This window comes from Leuciscus leuciscus, assembly GCF_965113295.1.
Source record: "Leuciscus leuciscus genome assembly, chromosome: 20".
Classification (NCBI taxonomy): domain Eukaryota; kingdom Metazoa; phylum Chordata; class Actinopteri; order Cypriniformes; family Leuciscidae; genus Leuciscus; species Leuciscus leuciscus.
Window position 1 is genome coordinate 21,060,675 of NC_138744.1, and position 12,276 is coordinate 21,072,950.

General features: G+C 38.3%; 1 protein-coding gene across 5 annotated transcripts in view; it reads right to left on the bottom strand.

Annotated features, from left to right (window-relative positions):
• The window catches only part of fhod3b (formin homology 2 domain containing 3b), a 177,347-nt gene that overhangs the window by 146,778 nt on the left and 18,293 nt on the right, over positions 1 to 12,276 (bottom strand). For all 5 annotated transcript variants that reach the window (XM_082149959.1, XM_082149960.1, XM_082149961.1 and 2 more), the window contains exon 3: positions 2,132 to 2,196. In XM_082149959.1, the coding sequence (XP_082006085.1) occupies positions 2,132 to 2,196 (65 nt within the window). The remainder of the gene's footprint in view (positions 1 to 2,131; positions 2,197 to 12,276) is intronic.

A 12,276-nucleotide genomic window follows, 5' to 3' on the forward strand; every position in this document is an offset into this window, starting at 1 on the left:
CCACGTGTGCTTGGCTGCAGTGCAGCACGCCACTAACTTTATACTGCTCGCTACAGACACACACTTGTCTTAAACACTGACTACCAGTTCCTGTAGACAACGGCAGTGAATCACTGAGACATTTGACTGTCGGCATGAAGTCTGGTCCACACAGAGTGGAATCAGAAGACTGATTTGCCGATGGTTCCTTCAAGATTTTCCAATGGGATTTTATAATGTTTTTGGGGTTTTTTTTTCAGTATATGAAATAAAGCTTGTGGTAAACTTATCAATACTTTGACGTTTTGTTCTACATTTTAACTGTCTTATCTAGTTTCTTTTTTTTAAAACATAAGCTTCAAATATCACATTTTCGGTATGGGTGGGTGTAATTTACATTGCAGAACATAATGTGTCACCACAAGCTTTATTTTACTCATCCTCAAAAAGCCCATAATAAAACTCCATAGGAAAATATCGATGGGACCAGGGGGTGGGGTTTTGACAGCATCCTTGCACCACACTGCAGATTATTCCAGAACCGCCTATTCAAACAAGAAAAAGAAAAAAACTTGATCTGCTACACTGCTGCTGTTGCAGAGCAAGTATCAAGACTTACTACTGTCAATACATTCACAGACATTGTAAAACTGCTGCCAAATAAAAATAGAAAGGAAAGTTGTAGCCACTGAAGAAGTCACAGCAACAGTTTTCTGTATGTACGTTTTCTGTATTCCGTTTTACAGACAATTGCTGTAAAACGATGGCATACTATTGGATACTGAGACATCACATTTTTATAAAAAATAAATAAATAATACATGGATGGATGGAAACCCAGCAATTGTAGCAGCCAGGTAAATTCCAAGTGCACCGGTAAAACCAAATTTTATGTCCAACATGCATCAGACGGTCAATATACAGTTTATGGTTGTGCAGTCTGAGACTACAAATCACCAAGGTAACATAAACCCCTGAAGTAAGTTACATGAATACTACAATTCCAGAGAAACTACACAGTTTTTATCCTTAATGGTTTTTGAGGGTGCTGTCTGTGACACTTAATCCTTCGTGATGCATAGACAGCCGTAGCCGTCCTGCTTCCACACAATGACACAGATGTTAATCTGGGATAAGGCTTATGGGGGTAATGAAGCCTGATTCTGTCAACAGGGTTTAGGGACATGAGATAAACAATTAGACTGTGAAGAAATATACAGTAACTACGTAAGACAATTAATGTGATAGATGTTACATGATACATTTTTTAGTGTTTTTGAAACTAAACACAAACATTTTTACAACTTTTTATGCGTTTTGGCCGTTCATTTAAATGACAACAGTGTTTTGGGGGCCTGAAAATGCAAGCTTTTGAAAACTGATTTTAAAGTGAAGATTCTGAAATCAAATTCTGTTATCTTCTCCATGTAAACAACAAAAACGCAAATTTGTAAAACTTGGTGACATCATGCGCATGCATATAACATGTTCATGTCTATATGCGCGTAGTGTTTTTTTTTTACAAAGTGACATCGCCAACTACTGGCCTGGCAGCATAGAGCATACAGCATTTTAGTCGTTTTCATGTCCATGGGATCTGTGACATTTTGACAACATTTGACAACGTTGTCGTCTGTTCACAAAAAACACAAAGGAAAAACTTTTCCTTTATTAGTACATCTGTGTCGTATAAACGTTCCCTCTTCAGCCAAAATGGAATTAAATTTAAAATGTTTTAAACTCCAATATGTTTTTTCCATAGGGGCGTGTGTGTGTGTGTGTGTGTGTGTGTGTGTGTGTGTGTGTGGCACTACCCTGGCATTCATATAAAGTTGCTGCATTAGCTGTTTTATATTGATTGAGAAATCAAGCATGGAACAAGTTTAAACTAAATCATAAATGTTGCGGCGTGAGGGCATATTAACAACAGGAAATCTTTACCACACAGTAAAAATCAAGCAAGGGCCTCAGTAAGTATAATTTACACATCCGTCATTCAACAAGCAACAAATGAGAAAATTATTCCTAAACAATCTGATGCAGCTAGAATCTGCTGACTGAGCAATAAATTTAAATAGGTGAAGATGGAGTATTAAATGTTTTTCTCGCCATTCATAGTTCATTTAAATGAAAACAGTATCTAGTTACTCACCTATGCAGGCATGGACTCTGACAGACAGCTGTGTTCTCAGGACAATACTGTGCTTCTTTCCTCTCCTGAGGAACAAACACAAAAACAAATGATCATAAAGCAGAAACCTGAATAAATAAGCAAAGTTAACAGGAATATAAAAATATATATATATATTAAAAAAAAGAAGCTAAACTTTTAATGTCTTTGCTGCGATTCACTTATTTCTTAATGCATAAAAACATCCTCTGAATTCATTTAAAAGATATTACTGAATCATTTAATGAATCATAAAAAATTTGATTAAATTACAAATTAATTGCATAATTTGCCTTAGGTAAAGTAGTCAGGCTACAATACTTATATTGTGATATTTAAATTACTGGTTACATTTTTAACTGCAACATCTAACGTCAGTCGCTAGAGCGCCTCTTGAGATCAGGGGAGTGAGGTTTACACACACAGCTCTTACTGGCCTACGTCCATTACACTCACCCCCCTAAACCTCACTAGGCACCAAATGGTCAAGGCACCAAATGAAATCAGTCCTCCTCGACCAGCTCCGAGCGGGATTCGAACTGGGGTCTCCAGCCTGGGAGGCGGATGCGCCACCAGCAATCTTGTTAGCGTGCCCGCCTTCCACGCCGGAGACCCAGTTTCGAATCTCACTCAGAGCGGGTCGAGTAGGACTGGTCACATATGATGGTATTTTTAACCATTTGAGAACTTTGACGAGAAGAACCAGGTGTGCTTGAGCATTCATCTTGTGACATTACATCCCGTATTTGTTTCGTTAAGATGTCTTTGATCCATGTTGCATTCAAGCCGAAACGCACCAGAGTTCATTTGGAAGCGGACTGAGACCCATATTTTCAGCTTGTTTGGTGTGCACCAGGGCTCGGATGGCAGCCCTCGCACTTTTCCAAATGAAAACCAGAGCTCGTTTTAATCTAACAAAATCTGCCAAGTGTGAACACACCCTAAAGTTTGTGTTGAAGTGAGGGAGTGATGCTAGATGAGTTGTCACAGGAGTAGGCTAAACAGCCTCATGTTATGACTGATGATTAGATAAACAAGCTCTCATTTGGAACTCCATATACAGGATAGGAGAGCATTTTGATAGGCCACAATGCAACCAGCCATATTTATATACACTTGTGAAGGTGAATGTTCCACAGCACCTCTGTTTACATCAGTAGACTGATGCTGTGTGTTGCATCTGCTCTTATATTTAGGTTAAGTGATTTAAGATACTAAAGTCTTGAGGGAGCGGAGCCATGTGTGGCCTTGAGCTCCAAAAGACAGTAAAGACCCAGCCGACTTCCTGTGACCTAATACTAACTGCCAGGAGGCTCAGGGGAAAGAGAAACTGGACAGACTAAGGGGGCGAAGAGAGCCCTGTTGTGAAGAAAGGGTCAGATGGCGTCTGGACTTTCCTGACCCCTAGAGCAGAGGTGGCTGCGGGAATGACATGTAGGTCACGTCATCCATATAAAAAGTGACAGACAAGTACGGGCACAGACCCAACCCCCTATTTTCCATAGATTATCAGGCCAGATGAACAGAGGAACTGTCTGTCTCATGAATAACTGGAAGTAAACACACAATGGAATGAGATGCAGCTGCATTTGAGTTGGAGGATAGATGAAGATGGATGCTTAACGTTCAGCTTTAGAACAAGTCGACCAACCACAATCCGTAACGACAGCGACTCTGTAGTAACATCCATGTGGGTTGAAGTCTCCATTTACCAGACATGAGATAAACAGAGTGGACAAGATGCAACACAATAAAGAAATGCAGACAAAACAGAAACTCATGGAGATGGGAGAAAAGATATGATTTCTCTAGAAGATTCACTTCCTCAAACCTACAGCGTATGACAGTGCTTCCCAAAAGCAGGACGCAAAGAGTGAGACCTGTAAACAAATGTAGCATTGTGTGAGTTACACAATGAAAGTTTGATGGTCTAGCTGGCAGCATGCCACAGATGGAGGCATCTCCATTAGTGACTACCTACCAGCAGTCTTCAAAATGCCCTGCTACACACTTAAAAACACTGTAGCGATATAGCACACAGACTTGAAGGACATTGTTTAGGCCAGAGGAGACATAATCGGTAATAGTGTGTACCTCTAACATTAACATGCATGCTTGTATCATTGTGGACACTTTCAAAATACTTTCTGGTTCACATTTGATCTTACGATCATTTTTCATGTACATGTGATTTAGAGAACTTACGTAGGCACACAAAAAGTTATAAATCGCAAATGATCTTGAAAATGTGCGCAGCTGAATGACTTCCGATCTCCGCTTTGTAAACGTCACCTAATTAATGTCATTAACATATAAAAGAGCACCAGTCAACGTCCAAATCCTTTTACCTGGTGAGTGGCAAGAAGTGCTTGGATTTCCAAATACCCGCAATACTCCGACTTTCTGCCACAGGGAAAAGTGCGTATATGTGTGCTCAGACCCTGATTTGATGCTAAGCACTTTTCCACATCAAAGACCGTTTTAATAAATATGAACGCTGGCGAGGATTTTAGTGTATGCACACTCTAAGATAAATCTTTATAAATCATAAATGAGGCCCCAAAGCTCTAAATATTGTCCAATTTAAATGTTATTTTTAATGTGATGGCCAAATATATAAATCCAGATATAAAAAAAAAGTCACTAACATTTGTCATCAAGAACAATAAAGTTTATCTTTAACCTATTTTGTAATGTAATACAATGATAATACTGTATACAGTGATAAAAGTGTTAAACATTTTACCAATTTGTCTAAAAGGTTGTCTGAAAAAAATTCATGGCATTTCTAAATACAACATATGGACACATGACTGGGCCAAAGACAGTATGTGTCAGCATGGCTTTTACTAAAGGAACTTGACAGACAACATCATGCAACTTAATCTTTCTGCTGTTGAAGCTAATGAGTAACTGGATCTATTTCATAATGAACTTGCGCTTTCCTCACCAGTAACATTAGCCTGGCTACTAACCATAACCTTACTCTACAGCACCCTACATGCTCATTATCAAATTAAACAGTAAGTCTATGAGATACCCAGAGGAATCCAGTTTTTGCATTTCTGGAGCAATCCAGAGAAAAGTGCAGGAGAACTGGATTCTGAGGGTGAAGCTGTATGTCTTGGCTTTACGTCTTGGCTTAATACTGTGAGAATTTCAGCGTGTGGGTGCCTGCCAAGCGACTACATGGCTGTGGATGGTCTAGCTAGCACATACAGTACGGCTGACATAGAGTGTATCATCCTGCACTGGTGTCCACGCCGTTTCCCAGAGCGCAGATCTGCAGCCGGATGACTCAGTCTTTTTCCACAGCTCACGGCCCAATGATTTGAGTTACCCAGACAAACGTGCCCAGCTTTGTGAAACAGAATAGCCCCTGCAACCTGAGATCTGTTTGGGGCCAAAAGGAGAAAGTGTCTCCAACATCGGCCACGTAACACCAGCCAAAGACACAGACAGTCTCATTTTGCTTATCCAAGACAAATTATCCTGACTTTACAATTTCACAACCATGAACAGACCTTTCACAGCCGCTCTGTTACATAAGAACACAAATAAAACACTGTTGCACTGACAATATCAGTCGATAAGCTAAGAATTTTAATTTGGGCATTGGCAATCTGCAACAAAGTTCTGTTAAATTGGAAGAACTTAAAATATATATAAATCTGTTACAAAATGTATTTATTATTTACAATAATTCATGAATTAAAGGTAGGGTAGGTAATCATTTTTCTAAAAAAAAAACATTCCAAATTTGTTTAAACTGTCTTTATATACCAATACATAATTAAAATGTAAGTACTCTGAAAAAGAAAATTAAAAAATCGAGTGACTGTAGACCTTTTAATCTGCAATAAACACAGCTCATTATTTCCATTCACTCCACCCCCTCCCTTCTGAGCTCCTTCCAAAGCCACGCCCCCAAAACACATGAACGCGCGACGCCAAACGCTCAGGCTGGAACAAGACGCATTTATTACCTGAGACGAGTGGAGAGGAAGGAGCGCAGTACATACAGTGACATCATGTCAGAATCACATGTAATAAAATACCTAACTTTATCACTATGAATATAAACAAATAAGATTTCTTTTAGTACTCACTATCAAGCTAGCATATCGATAATGGTAAAGTTTCATTCGGTAACGAGCTATATTTATAAGGCAAAACTAAAAACAGGTTGCATTGATACACGTTTTTCCATTACCATCAGTTACACTGTGATGAAGATGAATTTCGTGTAAGATTCATAACATATACGGTGTTTTGCATGTAAGAGTTTCCATGATGAAAACATTGTTGACTCTAATGAAGACTAACGTACACTCCGAGTCCGGAGAAAAGTACCGCATCGTCGGCTCGAGGACAGGTCCGGGGTTGAGGGCGAAGCAGACGAGGTCGTTCAAGAGTGCGGGCAGGGTCCGAGGAAGTAGTTTTTGCCTTGTTTGCCTTCGCTGACTGCATATGCAGGTGCTTTGAGCTGAATATTTCCGGGAACGGTGACATGTGATGAGTGCACGCAGGGCAGCGCGCGCAGTGGGGCTCGGGGCGGGCACGAGACATGAAGGCATCTGATTGGTTCTTTACATTCGCACCGAATGGCAGTGATTGGTCAGAGTTTTTACTGTCCTGCAGCTGCTACAGAGGTCTGATTTTTTTCATTCCTTTTTCTAAACACATAATGTATTGACTACTATCAGGATGGAAGGACCATTTCACCCAGTATAAAAAAAAGTGTTTCTGAACAGGATTACCTACCCTACCTTTAATCGATAAAAAAAACACACCATTTAAAATGGCATTGGCAATCTATTATATTTTTTATGAGTATGCTCCATTAAAATTTTAGTTAGTCCCAGTGCACACATTTCAGTTTAATTGTACCCCTTTAAAACTTTAACTTTTTGTTACAATCAGGATTATGCTTCCATCTTTTATATAGAGGCAAGCTGCTGTTCAGTGCCTATTAAAGCCACAATATGTAACTTTTTTGCTTTAAAAATAGCAAAAATCACTATATCTAAGTTATATATATTTTTTTAGTTGTGTACTTACATTATCCCGACTGTTTCCAACAACTTTCAAACCAGGAGAAATTTGTAATTTAATTCGAGAAACGTCCTGTTTCTTTATTTCCGTTTTGTCGCCGTCAATGGCGTCATATCCGCGTTGTCCCTGGTTTCCGCTCGTACTGCCATGGCAACCAGAGCTATGAACCAGAGCCCTCTGATAGTAACCAAAGCGACTGACGGTAGTTCGCAATGTCTATTTGCACGCTGTTGTTGTTTCGTTCAAACATTATGGACCATGGCAAGCAGACTTTGGATACAAAAGGAGAACTAAAACGAGAATCAATATCAGCGCGGTGTTTTCGAGATGCCTAGAGCTCCCATAGACAGTATATAAACGAGAGCTCCACGTCCGAGACTTCGACCGCTTCTACATGTACTTTATTAAACAGGTGAGCACATTTACATAAAACTAATCAATGTTATATAGCTCAACATGATGAAATGTTAGAATTTGATCTGTATGTTATTCTAATGTTGATCTAGCTTACTGCTAGTCTCATACAGACAAACTAACACATACATTTCAACACATTCAAATACAGTTTAGTGTGATAGTGTAATGTTAGACCAAGTGAAACAGTGCTGCGTTACCTCACAAGTTTAATTTGTCTAATAAACTGACCTGTGACTGTGAGTAGTAATTCTGCACTCGCGTGTAACGTTAGTTCAGTAGAATGAAATGTCCATATCGCGTCGCGTGTGGAGCTGATAGCTGTCTCTTAGCAATCCCGAACTGCTTCATATCACAGTCATGATAAAAGCATCGATGTATTCAGTCATCCATAAACATTATTAGATCCATAGATTAGATCGGTCGGCTTGACGTTGACGACAAGATCCATAATTCTTAGCAAATGTTGCGTCATCAAACTACGCCTTTGTTATTGTAAATAGGTTAGCGACCCCTAGTGGCGAAAAAAATTCCATACTGTACGTTTAAAGATACAACAACATTGAGTAAGGGAAAGATTATATCATGAGTAGTCATCCCAGCACACACAGACATCACCAATTCTGTACAACTGGATAGATACAAACAAAATATGTTCTATTCTCAAAAATTTTAAATTTAAAAAGTGTAGTTGCTGCCTGAAAATAAGTTTGGTTGACAAAGTGAAAGGAAAATAAAGTGTTAGCAGTTATTAAGTAGAGAGTTTCCAGGTAGTTTTACATGTAGTTGCAAAATTACTTCTAGTCAGTAGAATGACTAGAAGTGGTACCATGAGTTTTAATCTACAGTCAAGCCCACTGCATGTTTTAAACCAATTTGAAATGAATTACTCATGTTTTTAAAATCGTGTTAAACTCTAAGAAGAAATATATCCTTATTACACCTCAAACAAAGTATTTTATTGGAACAGTTTGTCCAACTACCAAGATTATCACTAGCTGCGTTTCCATTACCCTTCAAATTGCGCAAATTGAAAATATGCCCAATGGAAGCACGTCAATGTAGCAAAAACTCCCATATATTGCAAAAAAGTCTTTACGCTCACATGAGGTGTTTTTTCAAGCAATTTGAAAAAGGAATATTTTGCAAAACTGCAATGGAAACAGTTTTTCGCGTTAACAGGTCACCTGGCGTACGTAAAAATCAAATAATTATTTAAAAAAGGTATGGTATGTTTGGACAGAAGAAAAGACTTATGGAATACTGGATTCTAAACAACATAAACAACATAGCTACTGGATTATCTGATTCACCCACCTCCCAAATCTGACCTCCGCTTCAATCCCTCACAGCCTCATTTCCATTTGTAACTAATTAAAAACTGTATAGTGTCTATCCTGACTAAAGTCTCTGGCAGAGAGAGCAAGTGAGGAGTACTGTAGATTCAGGCCCCTGCTCTGGCAAATGAATGAACAAACCTAACCTCTGCAGGTTAATCGTCACAACTCCTGAACAGACCATCATAACAAATGCTTGTCTGTAGGGAAAGTTGAAGTTTAAAGCAGTATCAGACCTCTGAGTTGAACTAGCACATCGCTCTACTCTTTATTTACTCCCAAGCGTCTTATAAACCTTGATCCCGGCCCCATGCAGTCTCTCCTGGGTCTGTGGAGTTTTAACATGCGGACTCTAACCAACTTTATTTGACTGTTCACTACCAGCCTATTTATGGAATATCACACTATGAAGTCTCATAAAAACACAAAGGGAGAGAAAAACTGAGAGGAAGAAAATTACAGAGAGAAGACCCATTGTTGACAGGTAGCGTTTACCTCCTTGCCTTGCATACTTGGACCCTGTTCAAAAACAACCAGTTGCCTATAGTGCAATTAACAGCAGACTATACAGGGCCTCCTGGAACCGATATGACTCAGCAAATAAGCTAGAAATTAAGGTTTCCGAGCACCTATTGCCTTTAAGGACGAGCACTTCTCAGTGCAAGAATGAAGCACTTATGTATTTCTCAAGACAAAAGGACAAATAAAGGATTTGACTTAATTTCCTTGCTCTTTTGTAATTCTTTCTTAAATGGAAATCAAAATGGGAAAATTTGAAGACCTTTTTCCATGCTCTTTTCTATGCGATTACAATTAATGACTAAAGTTTCTAAAAGGACACAAAAAGCACCATGGAAGTATCATGTGATCCATATGTCAATGAAAATCTTGGCATACCTGTATGACCTAGAACTCTTTGAGAGTTCATAACAGAAGTAGCAATATCAAGTTTCTGAATGAATCATTATCAGACCTTTACAATTAATCAGTTAATGACAAATAAGTTGTTCACAAAACTAAAGATTTTAGAAAAAATAATAAGTACTGTATACAATTTTTTATATATATATATATATTTTTAAATGTAATGGTAAATATTCATTACAAAAAAAAAGTAAACATTACAGATTACTTTTATAGTTTAGATAAAGTTTAGTTTAGATAAATATTTCTTTTAGTTGATATTCTTCCCGATCAATTACAAGTTTGAACAAAATGTTAAGAAAACGCTAAATAATCATTGTGACTTGTAACAAGGTTCAAAGCAACACAGAAAACCCTGGAAACCTGTTTGGAAACAATTATTTCGGCAGTTCCATTTCGTGCCACTAGTGGTGGTGGAATTACACACTGCAATGTGTTTTTATATTGTATTCATATAAACTGTATGTGTAGCTGGAAGCATCCTAAATATGTAAAAAGCTGCTGAAGGATTATCACTAGGGATGCAGTAATATGAACATTTTGGATGATACCGATAACCGATAATTCTTTGTATCTGAAAGCCGATAACCGATATATTGGCCGATAAATCTAAATCCAATTTTTTTGATAATTTTTGAGAGCCTGATTACAAAAACAAGTCTCACCATTAAAATCCATGACCCAAGCACACAATTATAATGATGTTATCATTATAATTTTATGAAGCTTATATGACAGATTTGCATGTTGCACTTAACTGTATTTTCTTTTTTTGAAGTGATTCCAATCATATTTCAAGCAATTCAAAACCATCATGGGGAACAGAGTGCGTATCTGAAGTGTCTCAGATAACATTGAAAATTAACATATATCGGCCGATACCGATAATGGTGCATCCCTAATGATCACCTGCCAATCTATTCATAAAGTTCTCAAAAGACCAGGATCATAGAAACACATACACGGCACCTCAGTGTTTCCACACTTTCGACCTCACTTCCTCTGCCTGCCATTTACTTCAGCAATAAGGGAAAAATCCAGTGGTCCAGCTGAGCAGCCTCCTACCCCTCTATCCATATAATCCGCACAAATATTTGAAGCGTTCCCATTAAAAGGAACTAGGCGTTTCTCCAGGGCCAGAGGCTAACCGAGCCCGACGAAAGCTCCTCCGGCACATCGGCCAGGAAAAAAAACGAGTTCAAGAAAAATAGAAGTGGGCAGAGAAAGCAAGAGAGGGAGACAGAGAGAATAGGCGAGGTATTCACATATAAAGAAGCGAGATTTCAGACATATTTATTCATTGATGTCAACAGTTATTTTAGGAGTAAAAGAATTCAGAGTTTTGAGCCGTCTGATATAAATATTTTACAAAAAATTTATATTTATTTATTTAAAATAAATTATAAAAAAAAACATTTATATCTGTTTTTAATGAAATAATATATATTTTTAAATATATGGCATATTTGAATAATATTTGGCAAGACAAGTAAAAATCTGACTGGGCCACAAAACAGTTGAGCCTTGGTGTGAGAAAATTTTGTTGGTGGTTTGCCAGAAGAGGGTCCGCACTAACAGCGAATGGGATTAAATCTGGGGCCCTGTTTCAGACTCTGACAGCTTTTTCTGCATGAGGTGGTGTGGTAATGATTAGGACGGTTAAGCCACTATGAAACAGAGATATCCACCTTACAAAATTAGGCGTTAGAGGATCATTCCTCAATCAGAGACCAAAGTGACTTCATATGACTGAGGCACCTGTGGAATGCAACTTGTAATCTGTATCCATTTCTGATTGTCCCTTTGGAATCCCATCACAGGCCTCCAGGTTCAACATTGAGAAAGAAATCTTCAAGGACATGGATTAGCAACGAGAATAAGTTGCATGCAAAATCACATTTTCATATGTTGACGTTATTTAACATTGTGCATCAAAGCAATGGAGTAAATGTACTGTTGCATTTGTTAGAACAGTTAATCTCAGTTTGAAAAGAACTGAAAGCCAAAAGAAGGGGAAAATGAATACTTGTGAATTAAGAAAAGCCTGATAATTCATCCCAGGCCTAATGTAAACAGTAAGAAGATACAGTAGCAACAATGAAGAAGATACAAAGGAACCTCAAATTATTCCTCAAGGCAATTAGCCTACTTTTTTCAGTTTTCAGCAATTGATGAAATGTAGGTCAGAGACATCACATGAAGCAAGATAGAAAAACCACAAAAGAGAGAAGGAGGAGGAGATTGGGTTTGGTTTAATCACGTACTTCGGCCAAGGTTTTTAGACCCCGTAATAAAGCACAACTTCAGTAAATGGAGGGGGCTGTGAACTCCAGCCCATCCAGGCCATAAAAGCCCACTGTGCTGAATTACCCTGTTATTAACAGTAATGTAGTCCTC